Raw genomic sequence first — 20173 nt, 5'->3', positions numbered from 1 at the left:
GTGCTCAACCTTCTTGTACCTTTATGGTTTTAAAATGAGCTTTTATTGTTAGACCAGTGTATTGTTATATCATTTTGGGGATGTACTGGTTTGTTAACAGCACTCTGCACAGCCATTTATCAACAGTTCATGCTTTGTAAAGAGCTTGTGACTTTTCCTTAAGTCTTTACTATCTTTACTGAATAATACTAATGCTAATGAACATATTCTCCTCAAATTCCCTGCCTGCCCCTGGTAAACCTACTCCAGCTCTACACCATCCTACTTCCTGGACTCTGGCAATCCTGCTCTTCCCCTGCCTGTCCTCTGTACCAGTGAGGTTTGCTCCAAACTTCAATTATGAAATGATCCTTGGATTAGGATACTTTTGTCTGTCTCTTTCAGAGCCCAATGGATCAAGTGAAGCATTATCAGTAAAAGCAGTACAACCTCCCAAAGACTAGTGTTGCTTCCTTATCATAGACTCTTTCCCCTCCTGTTATACATCTGAAAGACAAAAATCCCCTCTCAATTGTTCTTGCCAGGATTTGTGTTCTGGCTATTCTTTAGAAATATATACTCTTTCATTACCCAGATCTACTCCTCTTTCTGCTTTAAATTCAGTGAACAATTATCAAGCATCTCTAACAGAGCCTTTGATGAAAAAACTACCTGAATTATTGTCCTCAAGAAACTTAGAATTTAAAAGGGATGGGGCACGTACACAGAAAATTATTATTTTTGGGGGGTGGGAGGGAGAGGCAATTGGGGTTAAGTGATTTGCCCAAGGTCACACAGCTAGTAAGTGTCAATTATCTGAGGCCGGATTTGAACTCAGATCCTCCTGACTCCAGGGCCAGTATTCTATCCACTGCCCCACCTAGCTGCCCCTACACAGATAATTATGACATCTGTTATATTCTGGTAGGGAGTATGAGAGAGGGCAAGCAGAAGGGGAGGGAACAGCCAAGCAAGGTTGGAGGTTTGGGGAAGGTGCCAGGGAAGGAACTCATCTTGAAGAGAAGTTGCTCTATTTTTCCCAAAATGGGACATGATGTATAAAAATGAATAGAGGTGAAAAAGTGGCATAAAATTGAGATGATTAAGGCAGCTAGATGGTGCAGTGGATAGAGCACCGGCCCTGGAGTCAGGAGTACCTGAGTTCAAATCCGGCCTCAGACACTTAACACTTACTAGCTGTGTGACCCTAGGCAAGTCACTTAACCCCAATTGCCTCACTAAAAAAAAAAAAAAATTGAGATGATTAAGTCATTTGATTTGGATGGAGCAGTTGTTCTCAAGGTTTTTGGTCTCAGGACCTTTTTATACTCTTAAAAATTGAGGACCCCCTAAAGAACTTTTGTTTAATTGGATTATATCTTTTGATGTTTACTGTATTAGAACTTAAAATGTTTTAGTATTTTTATGAAAATCGTTTTGACATGGTCTTGGGGATCGTCATGGGTCCTCAGACCACACTTCAAGAACTGCTGGGTTAGAGCACAGAATGGAGGAGGGCAGTACAACATTCAGCTGGAGAGCTTTAAATACTAAACAAGGGAATTTGTTTTTTATCCTCTAGGAAGTGGAGAGCTACTAAAGTTGTTTTTAACAGGAGAGTGCTGTTATTAGACTTGTGTTTTAGGAATACTATTTTGGCAGTTCTGTAAAAGATGGGCTGGGGAAGGGAAAGACTGGAGGCAATTGTTGCCCTTGCTCCTCCTCCCTGCAAACAGATGGTGCCTTCTAAAAGGATGACAAAACTATCATTCCCCTCCCCCACCCCCCTTTAGATTTATTCCCTTGACTAGTCTTTCTTTTCCATTCCTACTCTTACCATTCAAATTCAGGCTTACATTTTGACTTATGCTAGGACTAATGAAGTAGTTTATGAAATGACGTCCCCATATTTGGTTTCTTCTGTATAGTAATCCATCCTGCTCACCACCAACACTAAGTGAAAACACCTATGTCATCCTGTCACTTCCTTACTCAACAATTTCCTATGGGCATAGGACTTAAAAGTCTAAATATGTTAACCTGTCCATCTCCTTTCTCCCCACCCCATTCTCTAGCCTGGCCCCCTGTGTATCCACATGCTTTAGCCAGATGCCTTCACTGCCCCCAAAACATGCCTTACACATACCTTCTTTATTGCCTTCACATTTAGCCTGTGACATCTGCTCAGCTAAATCTAATGGTGTCCTTTTAAGGTCTACCTCAGTCTGAATCCTTCCATGAAGGTTCTGCTGACTGCCCCAGCAACTAACTAGTTCTTTCTCTTCTCAAAAAGCACTCACTATCCCTACCATTCATTTAATACTTAAAATATATTGCCTTCTCTGGAGGATTCACCTTTTATAAATGTGTCTTAGCTCCCCCAATTAGATCACATACTCCCAGAGGGAAGGAGCTGTCTATTGCCCTCTGTATTCTCCACAGTGCTAGCCTGGTGCCCTGTGCACAGAAGGTACAAAATATGTTCATTAGTGTGAATAAACCACTATTTCTAGAAGTGCCCCCATTAAACATGAACATTAACAGTGTGCATTAGCTACAAAAATGACCAATTCAGAATGTTGAGCTGGCCTACACAATTAGTACCTGTGATGGATCTATGCTTAAAAGTTTCTTACTGACCTGGGCACCGCCGTCTGATTCTGTTTTGAGAATGTCAGCTGATGAAAGCTGATTGCAGTAAAGGCCTGTGTGTCTCAGTGATGGATCATTTATCTGTTAAGGTCAAATTCAAGAGCAATTACAAGTGAGCTGTTTAATTTAGGGATAACTCCAGCACAATTAAGGATCAATATTTTCAAGAAAACAAGAACTTGATGATTGATATACCACACCTAAATGCCAGTATACACTACTAAAATGCATATGATTCCTTGTTTTTGAAGTTTACATGATCATTGTGAGCATGGGGTGATAAAAGGGACTTGGAAGGACCGCTATTTATTATAGGCATTAACCTATATTTCTGGGTCTCATAGTTCAATTGCTACCACAGTTGGGGCCTACTTAGATTGTGGTGGAGGAAGAGGGAAGAGAAGGATTAATAGGTATTAATTTAATTCAAATTATTTTAAAATTTTACTATATTATTTTCACCCAAATACATTAAAAAAAAACAATTTAAAATATTCATTAAAAAAATTCCTTCCCTCTCCCCCCTGCATTGAGAAGGCAAGCAATTTGACATAGGTTATATGTGTGTAGTCATGAAAACCATATTAGTCATGCGGTGAAAGAAAATACATAATTTTTTTTCCAACATATTTTTTAAAAAACAAGAAAACTAAAGAAAAGGAATGCTTCAGTCTGCATTCAGACTCCATTAGTTCTTTCTCTGGAGATAGATAGAATTTTGCATAAGCCCTTCAGAATTGTATTGGAGCTTTCTAATTCAATGTGATGAAAATTTATGAAGCTTCTAATATGTACAAAGCACTAGAGATACTGAGATAAAAAATAAATGGTTCCTGCCTTCAAAAAGCTTACATTTTACCTGGATGTAACCTGTACCTATTTAATCTAAGAGGCAACATGGAGCCACTGAGGTTATTTAAACAGGGAAATTACATGCCTTATGTAAATTATCTTGGAAGCTGTACTCAGAGGGACTGGATTGTAAAGGGAAGAAGAAGCTACAGGCAGGGACACTGATTAATAGTCTATTAAGGGGCAGCTAGGTGACACAGTGGATAGAGCACCGACCCTGGAGTCAGAAGTACTTGAGTTCAAATCTAGCCTCAGACACTTGACACTTACTAGCTGTGTGACCCTAGTCATGTCACTTAACCCTCATTACCCTGCAAACAAACAAAAACTTCCCACCTCCCTTTTCTTCCCCTTAATAGATGATTTAAAAAAACCAAAGAACAAAAGTGTCAATATTTCTATGACACTTTTCTCCAACAATTATAGTGGAGCTACCACATTTGAACCTTTGCTGCACGAAGAGGAAGAAATGACAGTGACATTAAAGAAGACAAAGAAAAAATGTGGCTTGATGAGACCAGGTATAGAAATGGATTATGTGTTCTGGATGTGACACAACTTGGAGGGCACTGAGGGACTGATTCTCAAAACATCTTAAAGAGAAGATATCAAAGAAATAGGAAAACAAATCACAAATATCCTCACTTACAAAAAAAGGTGAGAAAATATCATCTGTCCAGATGTTAAAATCTTATAAGATTTCGGGGCAGCTAGGTGGCACAGTGGATAGAGCACCGGCCCTGGAGTCAGGAGTACCTGAGTTCAAATCTGGCCTTAGACACTTAACACTTACTAGCTGTGTGACCCTGGGCAAGTCACTTACTTAACCCCAATTGCCTCACTAAAAAAAAAAAAAATCTTATAAGATTCCATTGAAAGATGTAACAGAGTTAAATTTTGTTTGATGACCAATTATTAATATTATGGAGAAATAGAGAGATATGTCTGTCAAAGGTATTTGCCACTGTCATAGATGACATCCAGTGTAGACTATAACTAGAAGAGAGATTTCCCTATTGACAGTGAGGTCCTCCAAATACACGTTTACTAATTAATGACATCATACTAACTATACAAATCCCAAGACATTTCAGGAATTCCTAAATGACACCTAAAATCACTTTTATTCATCCTAACTCTCCACAAAGGAGAAACTAAGTTATATGAAAAATGTATTGTGCAAATTATGCTATGCAGTTAGACAGGGGCTATAATGTTGGATACATCAAAATATCTATCTGTGGAAACTACAAATACACAATGAACTGAAAAGAAATAAATGGGCTAGACTGCATTTGGGAAAACTTTTGTTTTTAAAGAGTCTAATTGCTGCTGCTTCTTTAAAAACAAAACAGAACACAGTATCTTTCTGATGATATCTGAATACAAGTCACATGATACCACAACTGCAAAAGAATCAAAATTGTGGGACATCTAGAGGGCAATATATAGGGTGTTATATATTACCAACAAAGAACTGTGTATAAGAATCAGCATAGAAATTACTATCCAAGAGACAAGCAAAAAGGGAAAAGGGTTGGTCATATAGCAAAACCAAGGGTTAACTAAAATTTGGGGCAGCTTGCATGCTCTGCTAGTACAAAAGAAATATTAAGCAACCTAGAAGATATTTTGTATGTTGGGTGAAGGATGTGTGAAGGAGAAAAGTGTATAGAAGGTCATGGAAAAGGAAAGAACACAGGAGCTGGAGTCAGAAGAACTATTTCAAAATGCCACCTCTGACAATTACTTTGAGACCTTAGGAAAGTTCCTTGACTTCTTTAGGTCGTAGTTTCTTTCTCTGTAAAATGATGGAATTGGACTAGATGGCCACTGAGGTCTATTCCAGTATAAGATCAATAATCCAAAGATACTAAAAGTTACATAAGGCTGAGAAAGCTGAAATAGGTTGCAATCTTGCAAACAATGGAGAGAGTAATTAAATCATTAAGATGACAGAGCCATCAGAAGATTGAAGTATTAGTATTACATACATTTAAATAAAATCTAATCTCAATCTCTGCAGTATTTTTTTCTCATTCCACACTTAAGTCTAAATCTATTCTTTATGCCACAGATCCTCTGATAGTCTGGTAAAACCAAAGAATCCCCTAAGAAACCTAAGAATAATGCTTTTTCAATCCACAAATTCCATAGATTTGCAAAGGAAACCAATTATGCTGAAATACAGTTAATCAAAGTATTAAAACTTCTAAGGTTACAGACTAGGTTAAAAATCCTTGGCCTTAAAAGTACTGTGGAAGCAGTCCAGATAAATTCTTTTAGGATATACAGAAGTAAAGAAGGCTTCTCAAAACTGTCCAAATTGGCCTTTTATTGAATTATTGAGATCTGGTGAAATGCATTATCCCTGTATTCTTACATTACTGCAGCCTTGGCTTTTTTGTGGGTGGGGGTGGGGGAATGTCTGGATATGGGATTTTATTAGTATAGAGAACTCCCAGGTATGGAAACTGCCTCCACTGATGCAGAATAATAGGTCTTCTATACTTACAATCTTAGTTGTCTGAGAAACTGAGGTTAAGAATTTTTCTCATGGGCATACAGCTTAATCTACTTAAACATGTTGCCTTTCTTCCGATACATCTTTTAACTGGGGAAGACTTGAAGAAAAATATTACCACATTAAAGAACATCAAAAATATATGATAGTAAATCACTTTAAGAGCTCTATAATATCATAAAGAAAGAAAACATGCTAAGGATAAGAAGTAATGAGTTTCAAGTCAGGATCAGCATGCAACAGCTTATAATAAATTTAGGATATCAAAACCTTATGCAGACTAAAATTCATTATTTCTATAGTGTAAAGTCACAGGAAACTCCAGTATATATGTATAAGCATACAAGCATGGCTCCAAATCACCGCTGATTAGAGAAATGCACATTAAAATTCTGACATACCGCCTCACATCTATCAGATTGGCTAATATGACAGAAAAGGCAAATGATAAATCTTGGTGGTTATTTGGGAAAACTGGGACAGAAATGCATTGTTAGTGGAGTTGTGAAATGTCTCACAATTCTGGAGAAAAAGGGCTATAAAACTATATTTTCTTTGATCTATCAATACCACTACTAGGTTTGTATCCCAAAGAGATCAGAGGAAAAGGACAAGGACCCATAGGTACAAAAATATTTGAAGCAGCTCTTTTTGTAGTAGCAAAGAATTGGAAATTGAAGGGATGTCCATTAACTGGGGAATGGTATATGATTGTGATGGAATACTATTGTGCTAAAAGAAAAGATGAGCAAGATGCTTTCAGAAAAACGGAGACTTATATGAAGTGAGGCAAAGTGAAGTGAGCAGGACCAGGAGAACATTGTACACAGTAACAGCAATATTGTATGGTGATCAATTGTCAATGACTTAGCTACCATCAGCAATACAATGAGGCTAGACAATCCCAAGGAAATCACAATGAAAAATACAATCTATCTCTAGAGAAAAAATGGAGTTTGAATGCAGATTGAAACATACTTTTTTCCACTTTATTATTTTTGTGGGAGTTTTTTTAGGGGGAGGTGTCTGTTTTCTTTCACAACATGACCAATATGAAAATCTGTTTTACATGATTGCACATGTATAACATATAAAATGGTTTACCATCTCAGGGAGGTCGGGGCGGGGGAAGAAGAGAGGGAGAGAATCTGGAACTCAAAATTTTAAAAAACAAATGTTAAAGTTTGTTTTTACATGTAATTGGGAAAAATAAATTATTAAAAAAGTATATAATTTCATCATTAACAGTGCAAAATTACAGAAGATATTTATTATAGAGATGGGAAAAGAAGTATTAAAGGGAAACAGTAAAAAACAGAAATCAATCATAACCAGGGTGTAATTTTTTCAAGTGTGTGTGTGTGTGTGTGTGTGTGTGTGTGTGTGTGTGCATGCACGTGTGTGCATGCGCACAGGTGTGTATAAAGAGAGAATTTATATAGTACTACTAACCTGCTCAGAACACACTGTATTCATTCCCGGCATCTGCAATGAACTCATCTGCATCTGGCCCATCATAGGGTTCATGTTCTGGACATTTGTGTTTCCTCCTGCCATGGATACCGTGATGCTCATATTGTTGTATACTCCTGGCTGTGCAGGTGTAGGCTGGTTCTGACTGAACATGCTGTTAACTCAAAAACAGTCTGGATTACATACCTTGGGCCTAAGAGTGGGGATAATATGCCGGGGTCCTGGTTCTTAGTTCAAAGATGGCACTTCAAATACAGAATTTTATATTCATAGGTTATAGGAAATAAACTAAAGCATGTTACAATAGGATTCTTCATTACAAAGGAAAATAATTCATGTTCAATTTGGACTTCTTTAAAGAGTAATGATCAGAATAAGAATTTCAAAATAAGTCATTAATGATATAGTGCTATGAGATAGACACTAAAGACAGCATTATGGTGAAACCTAACTGTATCTTGATAACAACATTTAGAACAAATTTAAGAAAATAGACCAGATAACTTGGCTAGAGTAAGACTTATGCTAAATCAAAATTACCCTAAAGCCTTAATAATTCACCTAAAAATCAATATGCCCAATCAACTTGCTTCAATTCAGTTCAATCCAAGAAATTATCAAGTACCTGTTAAGGCTATGGGATAGCCAGAAAGAAAAACAGAAATATTATAATAATCCTTTTCTGCAAGGACCTTACATTCTCTTGGTATGGGGGAATGCAAATGCTGAGGCAAATGTTTAAAGCAATAAAAAGAAATTTAAAGAAAGAGAAGCTCTAATAACTGAGAGGTTGTATACCAGCTGTGCTTGAAAGGAGGTTAGAATTCTAAGTGGAGGTGAGGAATGAATGTATGCATACATGCATGAATACATAATTATTATTATAGATCAGGTACTACAGAACAGGGAGAACCAACTTTTCAAATGCATGGAGATGGGGGATAGAATGTTATACAGAGTGGGCCAATAGTCACAATGTTTTATAACTTTTTGAAAATTATTTTTTCTTTATTTTTTACCACTTACAAGATTTGATTTGTCATACATAATGTAAATTCATTTCCTATATATACTGCATATGATACTATAGTATAATAAATTAAAAATGAAAAGTAAAGGAGTCATTAAATACTGAAAACCCTTTGTGACTTTTGGTCCACCCTGTATCTGGAAAATAAACCATCATGTCAATTTGCCTGGAACAGAAAGTATATGAAAGCCCTGACATAAAATAAGACTTGGAAAGGCAGAAAGAAAAAAAATCAGATTGTGGAGGACTTTAAATACCAGACATGGGATTATGTATTTTATTCTAGCTGCAGTAAGGAACCACTGAAGATTTCTGAGTTTATGAGTGCCTTGAAATGACTGATGTCGAAGGCAGATCTGCACTTTAGAAATATAGGTCTGACAACTGTGGAGCATGGAGTGGGGATAGTAAAGACCAGATACAAAAAGCTGAATTTGGAAGTTACTACAATAGTCCAGGTAAGAGGTGATGAGAACCTAAACAGGGTTTGATCTTAGGTAAATGACTCTTAGTCAATTCTCTAAAAATATTATAAATTGCAGATTAGGTACAGCTGTGGCTTGGCCACCAGTAGTCTCCATATTTCCTCTTAAGGCATACACATCCAAGTCTGTCTAAGTATGTAAATATGTCTACCTTTACCTCTATATCTACACATTTGCCCACATCAACCCTTAAGATAGTCTACTATGGTTTACAGGAGATGATACTTGTATGGGTAGGGGATGATATACACATCCATACCAATGAAAAGTATAGATCTTTACTAAATCAATCTCTCTCTCTCTCTCTCTCTCTCTCTCTCTCTCTCTCTCTCTCTCTCTCTCTCTCTCTCTCTCTCTCTCTCTCTCTCTCTCTCGGACCTTTATGTTTAGATCCTTAATGATCTAAGATTCCTTTTTACTTAGTTTTTATTTGAGTGCCTTTCCTTCCATTAGGGAATAGGTATGGTGGGAAAAAAAATCTAAAATGATCAGAAGCATAAGAACAACCAACATTAAAACAAAAAGCTAAAAAAGCCATGAAATCATATTAAATCTTTTAAAAGTTAAGAAAATAATTCAGGTATGAAAAAAATGTCAAAATTTAGGACAATACCATGCAAAAATATGCAAAAGAATTAAAGATCATTAGGCAAATTTCTTTAGGGCAAGTGATTATATTGATTTTAGATAAAATGATCTAAGTAGCTTTAGGTGATTTGGTTTTAGATAAATTCACCCACTCCCATTATATCTTATTTGTCTGGCTTTACTGGAAAATGAAGTGTTCCTCGAAAATGAATATTTCAGAGCATTGAAGCTTGCCCTTTGAAATGCTACAGCTTTAAAAAATATTATGTGAATAAAAAACTTTCTTGCCTTCTTGAACATAGAATAATGAACATAATAATTTCTTTTCATGGACATATCATAAATTTCAATTGTTTTCTTATACACTGACACCCTCTGGGGCTACTGACAGGGAAAGATCACTTTCCCTTCCACTAAATGGCCCTAGCCTAAGGCAGACCCTAGAAACTATTATTTAGTTGTTAGTTTACTGATGCTTCTCTCTTTTCAGGCATGACTTGTTTTTAGAGAAGTAAAGCAACCATAAATTGCTTTAAAAGATGTACTGTAGGGGCAGCTAGGTGGTGCAGTGGATAGAGCACTGGCCCTGGAGTCAGGAGTACCTGAGTTCAAATCCGGCCTCAGACACTTAACACTTACTAGCTGTGTGACCCTGGGCAAGTCACTTAACCCCAATTGCCTCACTGAAAAAATCAAAAACAAACAAACAAAAAGATGTACTGTAGATATATGGTATCTTACACACCAGCATTCACATGACACATGGGAAATTAATAAATATGTATTACTGAATGATCCCTAAATCTTTCTTCACTAATAAACTGGAAATGACAATTTTGCCACCAATAATTATCATGTACATGACAAAACCAATCTTATGATGGCTTGTCCTAATAAAAATGAATACAAAAGTATAATTTTCAAATAAGGCAGGAGAAGAATGGTTTTTTTTTCTATTTTTCCCCACCACTCCCCTTTTTCCCCTCTTCTCATTTATCCCTATTCACTCTCCAACCAACACTGTTAAAAAATAAAATCAATGATTTGCATGTTTGGGGTGAATAAGGTATATTAATAAAGGAAAATAGGGTCTAATTTTTATGAACAGATAATTAAATGTAAGAGATTTTGGTTATAATACAGATAATAATTCTCTTTGGGCCATATGTGAAAACGAAATTAGTCCTCGATTTTATTTTAGTTTCTAAAGTCATAATAATTAATCAATTACTTTTGCTACTTTTTTTGGGGGGGTGAGGCAATTGGAGTTAAGTGACTTGCCCAGGGTCACACAGCTAGTAAGTGTTAAGTGTCTGAGGCCGGATTTGAATTCAGGTCCTCCTGACTCCAGGGCCAGTGCTCTATCCACTGCATCACCTAGCTGCCCCTACTTTTGCTACTTTTAATTCTTAAAGATAAACCTGTCCCAATAAAAAGTCTTTATGAATAAACCACAAGAATAATAGGAGCTAGATTTGCCATAAAGAAAACTCCCTGAAAAGCAAGAAGTGTGAAAAAATATAGGCATAACTTCACATATCTTACACAGTGAAGTATAACTTGAGACAAAAAACAAGATGACTAATTCCAAATCTAGGGGAACAAAAAAATCCAACATTGCTATTTATTAAATATAAATATTGCTTTGGCTAATTTTTGCTAATATTCTTATTAGGAACCATTGTAAAAGTCTGGTCAGGAAGGCTGAATGCAGTACACAGGGGTAGAGGAGTTCTAAGGAACCATATTTTGGTTTCTAAGGAACATGTGTCAATTAACATCAGGACTAGAAAACATCAGGAGCCTATTTTGAATCTTCAATATCTGTTGCTCGACTGAGTCCTCCCTAGCTGCCTATAAACTTGCTCAGATCACCTCAACTCTAAAAAAGCTTTCCCTTGACCCTTCTACTAAATCCAGCTTTGATGCCATTCCTCTCTACTTCACTGATTGCTTTCTTGAAAAAACAGCGTTCTTTTACACCACTCTTTCCTTAACTCTTTACAATATAGTTGTTACCCTCACCACTCTACTGAAACTGCTCCCATGTTATTAATGAACTTTTCCTTTCTGAATCTGGAGACTTGTTTCAGAACTTGTGCTTTTTATTCTCTAAAGCATTGGCTAGACACCGTTGACTTCCCCCCCACTAGTGCATGTGCTCTATTGCTTTGGCTTCAAAAGATACCATATTCTCCTGGTTCTCTTCCTATCTCGCCCTACCTTCAACCTCTTGTCTGCTTTTGTTGGAGTCTCACCCTCTTCCCATCTGCTTAAGGTGGATATTCTCCAAAGTTCTTATACTGCCTCTCGTCTTTTCCCAATCCTTCAGCCACCTCATACATGCCCATGGCTTTGATTCTAAGCAATGAACAGCTGAAGACTATACATCATCGCTCTTACTTGTTATTGCCAATTGCTCCTTGCTGCCAAGTCTTCATGTCTGGTGACTGGTAGCCTGAAGTGGGCTGAGCTTGCTGAAGCATAGGGCTTTGGGAAGGAGGAATCTGCAGTGACATCAAGGGACTGCCAGGGCTGAGAGTTGGAGTAAAGTTGGGTTCACCTTGTTGGCCTAATCCTGGAAAATGAGACAAAATATTTTCTATTATAATCATACTAGACTATAGCTCCGTCAATTCTCTTAAAAAGCTTATTTTTTGCCCAGTAACATGTAAAAATAATTTTAACCTTTTAAGAAACATCATCTATTTTTATATTATGTAATTAATTCTTTTTAATGTAGTAAGCAAAACGAGAGTTGCAAAACTATTGTCAAGTATTCTACAAAGTAAACCTTCAACTGAAGTCCTGGTGCAGTCCCTCATCCTGGAATGGAGGTGGCGCCAGACTCTCAAGGTAGAACAAAATCTATTACAGATTCTACCAAAATGGAAAGGCTTTAAGGTTGAGCCTGTGTCATCCAAAGCGTAGCTATGTATAAACTGGTCACAGGGTAAAGGTTATTATTTCACTGAAATCAAACGAGCATTTATTAAGTGGCAACTGTGCTAGAGATTCAAAGACAAAATGAAAAAGGGAGTATGTGTTCTTCTGGATGGTCATGTGGGTATATACATGCATGTAAATGTACATATCTCTCTCTCTCTCACACACACACACACACACACACACACACAGAGTTGCAATAGTTTTATTGCAATTTTAAGTTTTAGTAGCTTAATGGCTAACTCTAATCCTAATTTCAGGCTTTAATAGCTTTAACTGCACTAAGAGTTTTGGAATAGTCAATATGTACATACTTGCATGCATATATATACACAAAATTATCAGTGACTATTTGGGGAGGGGCAAAAACTCCTGATGGGGGCAGATATCAATAAAGTCTTTATACTTAATCTTAACTTTAAACAAGGGTTCTAAGAGGTAGAGGTCAACAGGAAGTACAAGCCAGGCATGGGAGACAGCCAGTACAAAAACAAGCATATAGGACATGGAATGTTATTCGTAATGATCAGCAAAGTCAATTTCCCTACATGAAGGGGAGTAAGGTATAAAAAGGCTGGAAAGAGAAGTTAGATCTTTAAATGTCAAACAGAGGAAGGGAAACATCTTCAGTAATGGAAAACATCTTCAGCAAAAATATCACTAGCAGCTGTGTGGAGGATAGACTGGAGAGAGGTGAGATTTGAATCAGGGAGGCTAATTAAATTAGGAGGCTAATGCAATCAAAATGAAGGTGATAAGGGCCTAAACCAGGTTATGAGATTAGGCAAATAAGATCTCCTCTCTAGGTCTCAGGGTGTGCTGGTTGTGTGAATGAGAAGGGGAAGGACATAAGAGCTGCTAAACAATCAAAAGACTTGGCAATTAATTGAGAAGGGGAAGGACATAAGAGCTGCTGATCAAAAGACTTGGCAATTAATTAGATTTGTGTGGAGAGGGATGGTGAGGAATCAAGAATAATTCTGAGGTGGAAAAGGGTGCTTATGCCTTCAAGAGAATTGGGGAAGTATGGCAGATTTTGGCTATGTTGAGTTTGAGATGCTGATAATACATTTCAGGTGGAGATGCTCAAAAGAGAATTGGAGTGCAAAATTAGAGTTCAAGAGAGAGACTAGGTCTGTATACAGATTTATGAGTAATCTGTGCAGAAATCAGATAGTTTAACCTTTGGGAGCTGATAAAGTCAGCAGGGGAGAGAAGATACAGAGAGAAGAGGGCTCCAGACTGAGCCTTGAGGGTAATACGCAGAGTCAAGAAAAGATATATGGATGATAAATCACCAAATGAAATAGGAAAAAAAGATTGATGGGTTGGAGGAGAACCAAGAAAGATTGTCATAAAACCCCTGAGAGGAAAGCATAGTCAATAGTGTGGAATACTGCAGATGTCAAGAAGGGCAAGAATTGATTTGGATAAGATTTGGATATTCAGAAAACATTGGTAACTTTGATCAATTTTACTGACTGATAAAGTGAGAAGTTATTTTGCAGAGGCTTTAGAAAGTAAAGAGAGGAAATGAAGTAGAGGCAATGAGAGCAAAGATCTTTTGCTAGGAGTTTGGATATAAAAGAAAGGAAAGATATAGGATGATAGCTTGAGGGATGTATAGGATCAACTGATAGTTTTTGTTTTGTTTCTTAAGGATGAAATAAATCACAGACTCTTGAAAAATTGCTCAGAAATGTTTAAAAAAGCTTCTCTAAATGAAATTGAAAGGTTCACAGCAGGTACCTATCTCCTTTCAATCGGCTCTATATACCTTTGTAAAACTGTCAGACATATATCTTATTAAAACGGACTTCAACTTCCTGCATTGTACCCCTTCCTGTACATAAGCTTTTTTTTGTTGTTTGTTTGTTTGTTTTAGTGAGGCAATTGGGGTTAAGTGACTTGCCCAGGGTCACACAGCTAGTAAGTATTAAGTGTCAGAGGCCGGATCTGAACTCAGGTACTCCTGACTCCAGGGCTGGTGCTCTATCCACTGCGCCCCCTAGCTGCCCCCTGTACATAAGTTTTAAGAGATTTACATCAAAGACAAATTTAAGTCTAAAAAGAATATCATTCAGATCCTTAGCACAATGAAATCAAGTACAGTGGACTCTGTAAAAAATAAACTAAATGAAGTTAATATCAATATACATAATACAAAATTACAGATTAACCATCTAGGACCTTGATCATTGCCACAGAAAAACCCTATTGTTCTAGAGGTAGAAAACTTAAGTAGTGAAAAGAGGAATGGGAATGGCTGGCTCCAAGACAGTGTGTGTACTAGCCAGTGTGTATACCAGCATGTGGTGTTCATGAATTTTTCAGGGAAAGCCTCTGACCAATCCCTTCAAGTAAATGTTGTGAGATTAATCTGAGTAAATGTTCTAATCAGAATCATAGAACATTAATGTGAATATTAATGCTAGAAGGGTCACTACAGGTCAACTAACCCAAACTCATTTTTTATATATGAGGAGTCTGAGGTTCAGAGAGGACAGGTAATTTGTCTAAGCTCACATGACCCTTCAAGAGAAGAAATTGTTCCATTTTCTAAATCTTTGTAATACCATGGCCTAGCATAATACTTTGGTAGGCCAGTTTGTGGCAGAACAGGGATATGAATCAGGTATTCCAATATCCAGAGTATACTGCTCTTTCCACTATACTATCATTTTTCATCAGGGTCATAAATATTAAAGTACAACAACGAAGTAGAGGCAGCAATGCAAAAATCATTGTTTAGTTGCAAGTTCAGCCTTAGGAATACTTGAGTCCACAGTTAAAAAAAAAAGTCTTTCAGATAGAAGACTCAGAAAAAGAAATGTTTGTATATAAGAATCATTCATGTTAATCACCTTTAGAGTAAAAAGGCTATACTTTGAGTTTAGCAATAATAAAATCCAAAAATATTCACAAACTCTCCCATTTACCAGCATAAGAGTAGGTGATCGATATTTTCACAAATGAAAACAATCCCAAAATATTTGTATATACATATGCATATGTATGTGTGTGCATATATACACATGTACACACACAAATGTAATATTTAGGAATGCCATTTGGCAGCTTAGTTTATACCTACAATTAACTGAAAACTTAACATGGCTTTAAAAAATTTAGAGTACCTTCTCACAGATACAAAGCACAACGCTGTCCAATTTAGGAAGCAGTCTGAGATATGAATTATTCTTATATTTATTATTTATTTACATTATTTACATGCTATATGCAAAGCTCTATTCAGCAACATATGAAAAGGACTCAATGTAGTAGATTGTGGGAGTAATCCACAGTTGGGGTTTGGCAAGGTAATAGAATATGGGATGGCAAAGGGACTTGAGTGTAGGGAATAGTGTAAGAGTTGAGCTGTTTCACTAAGGGGTTAGGATAGGGAAGGGAGAAGAATGCAACAAATGTAGATGGTCTGAAAAAGAACTAGAAGGTGGAGGGACTGGAGTTAATGGTGAAAATTAAGAATAGGGTTAGGGGTTGTATGGCAGAGGAAAAAATGATAAAAGATTATGATCAGATAAATGATTTTCAGACATCACAAACATGGAAATGGAAATATTGTGGGTGATGATATTCTTTGACCATCTGTATGTAGCTGACATAAAACAGAGGAGCAGCTCATGGGAAATGAGTAAATTAAGAAACTGGGAAGTTAGGGTATTAGAGGTAGTAGCAATGTATTTATTGAAGTGCCCTAGTATGAGGAGAAGAGTTGGGGAGGAATGATCTTGAGAAAAATCATTCAGGAAGAAAGGAGATTGTCCAGGATGTTGAAGTGGTTTGTAGATAACAGTTAACAAAATTTAGAATAGGTGATAAATATGAATTAATCAACCTCACAAGAGGGAAGATTATTGAGTGATGGTGACAGAGCAAGAATCTGAAAGAGGCAATGGGAAGTAAAGAGTAATTTTGGCTCCCCTATTGTGACCAGTGAGGAAGAAGTTTAAGTCCAAGTGCAACCAGTACTGGAAAGGGTAGCCAGGAATGTTTTGTTAACATAAGGAGGGAACCATATCTCAATAAGCGCCAGATGATGTAAGGAGTGTAAACAGAAAGGTTTAAGGTGAAAGAAAGCTTGTTAATGACAATGTAGTTTAGTAACTGTTTAGGATCTGTTGTTTTAATAGTTGTATTTAGGAAAAAATACAACAAAGGGGCAGCTAGGTGGCGCAGTGGATAGAGCACCAGCTCTATTCAGGAGGACCTGAGTTCAAATCCCGCCTCAGACACTTTACACACTTACTAGCTGTGTGACCCTGGGCAAGTCACTTAACCCCAATTGCCTTACCAAAAAACCCCCCAAAAAACCCCAACAACAACAAAATACAACAGAATACAGACTCATGTGTTTTTATCTCTTCTCATTACTTAAGAGGATAAGGAGGAAATAATCACTCTCTAGGGGAATTATCTTGCATATTCAAACAAGGTAACAAAGTGAATATCTGAAAAGAAATGTAAATAACAAGAATGGGATAATTAAGTGGTTCATATCATTAATGGTAAATGTCATATCACTAAGAATTATATTGAAATACAATTATCAAAATATTCAAACCCACAAGTTCATAAGCCCTAGGTTTCATTAAAAAACTCTCTTCTAAGAAAAAGGGTACCATATTTTCTCTTTTTGGAAGACTCCAACAACTTACACAAGAGCTTCGACAAAAATAAACTGGAGGGGCAACTAGGTGGCGCAGTGGATAAAGCACCAGCCCTAGATTCAGGAGGACCTGAGTTCAAATTTGACCTCAGACACCTGACACTGTTAAGGGCTAAAATTCTAGCTAGTCTGTCTAAAATATCCAATGAGTGGTCGCCAATAAATTATAAGCTTTAGCAAGAGTTAGGCTTTTAAGCATTTATTAAGGAGAATAAGAATTTGGTAAAGAGAGAGAGAAAGGCCTAGATTCCTATCTATTAAAGGGAGAGCGCATTTCTAGCTCCGCTCTCCACCAGAGTCCAGAGGAAAGAGAGTGAGACCTAGCGCCAGTCTCTTCCTTCCTCCTCCCACTAGCCCGTGTCACTTCCTGACGCCAAAGAAGACTCCTGGTCTTGCCTTCAAAGACCTTCGCTTCATGGGAGGAACTCTTTTACAGTAAGTCTCCAGCAGGTGGCATCATTCCAATCGTTACACACTTACTAGCTGTGTGACCCTGGGCAAATCACTTAACCTTCATTACCCCACAAAAACAAATCAAAAAACAAACAAAAAAATGAACTGGAAAGAGATTTCCACAAAATTGAGATAGGGAGAGAAAAATTTTGTATTCTGTTCAGAAGAATGAAGAAGAGTTAATGGGAAAATAAATTATGCAAAGCAGACAGCAGAGCCAAGCTTGTTAGAGACAGGATATAAGAAAAAATCAAATCTGTCCTGTTACCTCTACCAACAAATAACTTTCAAAGCTCTACAGTCTCCACCAATTTGAAAATCTCTATGATCTGCCATGAGCACTGTAATCTTTCAGTTTGATAAACAGTGCTCTCTAACCTTTCCTAAGATTGACTTTTTTTTAATTAAAAAAAAATCGGTCCCCCCCCCCCCCCCGGCAGGGCAATGAGGGTTAAGTGACTTGCCCAGGGTCACACAGCTTGTAAGTGTCAAGTGTCTGAGGCCAAATTTGAACTCAGGTCCTCCAGAATCCAGGGCTGGGGCTTTATCCACACTGTGCTATCTAGCTGCCCCACTAAGATTAATAAGTCTTTTTTTTTTTTTTGCAGGGCAATGGGGGTTAAGTGACTTGCCCAGGGTCACACAGCTAGTAAGTGTCAAGTGTCTGAGGCTGGATTTGAACTCAGGTCCTCCTGAATCCAGAGCCAGTGCTTTACCCACTGCACCACCTAGCTGCCCGTAAGATTAACTCTTAACAGATAGATGACTAATAATGTTATCCCCTAAATGAACATGAAAACAAAAAATTAAAACAAAATGGGATAATCCCATATGCTTAAACTTATGTAAAAACAAAAAGAACTTTTTTATCTTCAATACCGATAAATTCATCTTGACCACAAACTAAAAACAAAAAACCCAAGCCATCAGCTCATAATAATTACTGTTATTTTAGTAGTTTAAGAAGATTTTCTAATTCCTTCTGATGCATGATGAATTATTCTTGGTTATACAATAATTTTGAAAGAACAAATTCGACTATAGTCTGTTTTCTCTTAGACTTAACTTTCTGTAAGACTTAGGTCTCTGCTTTTAAAACTAATTATTAACCTATTGGCCTCATACCTGATCCTGGATACTGGAAGACACTCTGCTGCATCTGTGGATTGATTCCAGTACCAAACTGTCCTCCAACATTCCCTGTCATACCTCTGTTGACCATATTGTTGCGGCTGGCCAAAGATGCTTCAGGATTTGATGTCAGTTGTGAAAATGGGCTGGTGGAGGTTGGAGGAGTTCCTGGGTTTGTACCATAACTAGAAGGGTAAGGGAATTGCTGTGGAGCACCCTGAGGAAGACGAGAAGTCCCCATTTGAACTGGAAGTCCAGATGAGGGAGGGAGGTTGTTCCCAAAGCTTTGCTGTCTCATTAATAGAGCTCTCTGTTGTTGTATTAGTTGCCTTTGTCGGTGCTGTTGACTGTACAATTCTCGCTGTCGCTGTGCCAACATCTGGGCATTCAAGGGAGGCTGTAAAAGAGAATAAAATTAATGTCAAAATTATCATAAACATCACCTACTAATACAAGTACATGGGGAAAAAAGTTATGTGACATGTTCTAGTAGATATCAATGATCATTATGCCAAGAAAAGTAGAAAAAGATAAAAAAAACTCTCCAAAATAATCAGAAACATTCATACAAGTTTGCTTTGATTACTAATAAAATTTAAGTCAGAAATATTAAAATGGGCCTTGACCATCATAGTTAAGTTCAAATTTCCAATTAAAAGATATAGATCTAGGGGGCAGCTAGGTGGCGAAATGGATAAAGCACTGGCCTTGGATTCAGGAGGACCTGAGTTCAAATCCAGCCTTAGACACTTGACACTTAACTAGTTGTGTGACCCTGGGCAAGTCACTTAACCCTCATTGCCCTGCAAAAAACAAAAAACAAGATACAGATCTATGACTGTCAAAAGCTAAGAAGATGTGTTGATCAGGATTATGGCTTTGCTCATCAAAATTGTTTAAATATCTATATATAATTACACAGACCTTTAATCTGAGAAAAAAACATCTAGAAGACCGTTGATCCATTCTCTTTTACCTAAGTAAGACTGTAAAATTCCTTTTTCCAAACTTCCTGCCCAGGGTTTTACAAATTCAAAATTTTTAAAGGGTATTTTGAGAACTCTCTATATTGAGAAATTTCATTAAAAAATTATGTTTTCAAAGATAAAGGGCAAACAGGCACAAATAATATGTCCTCTTGAATATTATATGGTCTTTATATTCCATAGGAGTTCCTTTTCTAGCTTGGTCATTTGCCCTATTTCATTACAAGTCAATTAAATTCAGTGCCTAACATGATTATTTTCCTTTTAGTGAAAGAGATGAAGTAGGGAACTAAACAATAAGGAGAACAATTTGATAATTCAGAACACTACTAAAGTTCAGCACAGTAAAGTAAAAAGATCATTAGCTCTGGAGTTGGAAGACCT

At 37.0% G+C, this 20173-nt stretch overlaps 1 protein-coding gene across 1 annotated transcript in view; it reads right to left on the bottom strand.

The window, feature by feature from the left end:
* The window catches only part of NCOA1 (nuclear receptor coactivator 1), a 118025-nt gene that overhangs the window by 3240 nt on the left and 94612 nt on the right, over nucleotides 1-20173 (bottom strand). Inside the window, 4 exon segments of the mRNA XM_043981971.1 lie at nucleotides 2620-2712; nucleotides 7460-7634; nucleotides 11987-12161; nucleotides 18798-19200. Coding sequence (XP_043837906.1) covers nucleotides 2620-2712; nucleotides 7460-7634; nucleotides 11987-12161; nucleotides 18798-19200 — 846 coding nt within the window.

The sequence above is a fragment of the Dromiciops gliroides genome, chromosome 2 (genome assembly GCF_019393635.1).
Source record: "Dromiciops gliroides isolate mDroGli1 chromosome 2, mDroGli1.pri, whole genome shotgun sequence".
NCBI classification, from domain to species: Eukaryota; Metazoa; Chordata; class Mammalia; order Microbiotheria; family Microbiotheriidae; genus Dromiciops; species Dromiciops gliroides.
Note: the sequence above shows the minus strand (reverse complement) of the source record. Positions and strands in the feature narration are given on the sequence as shown.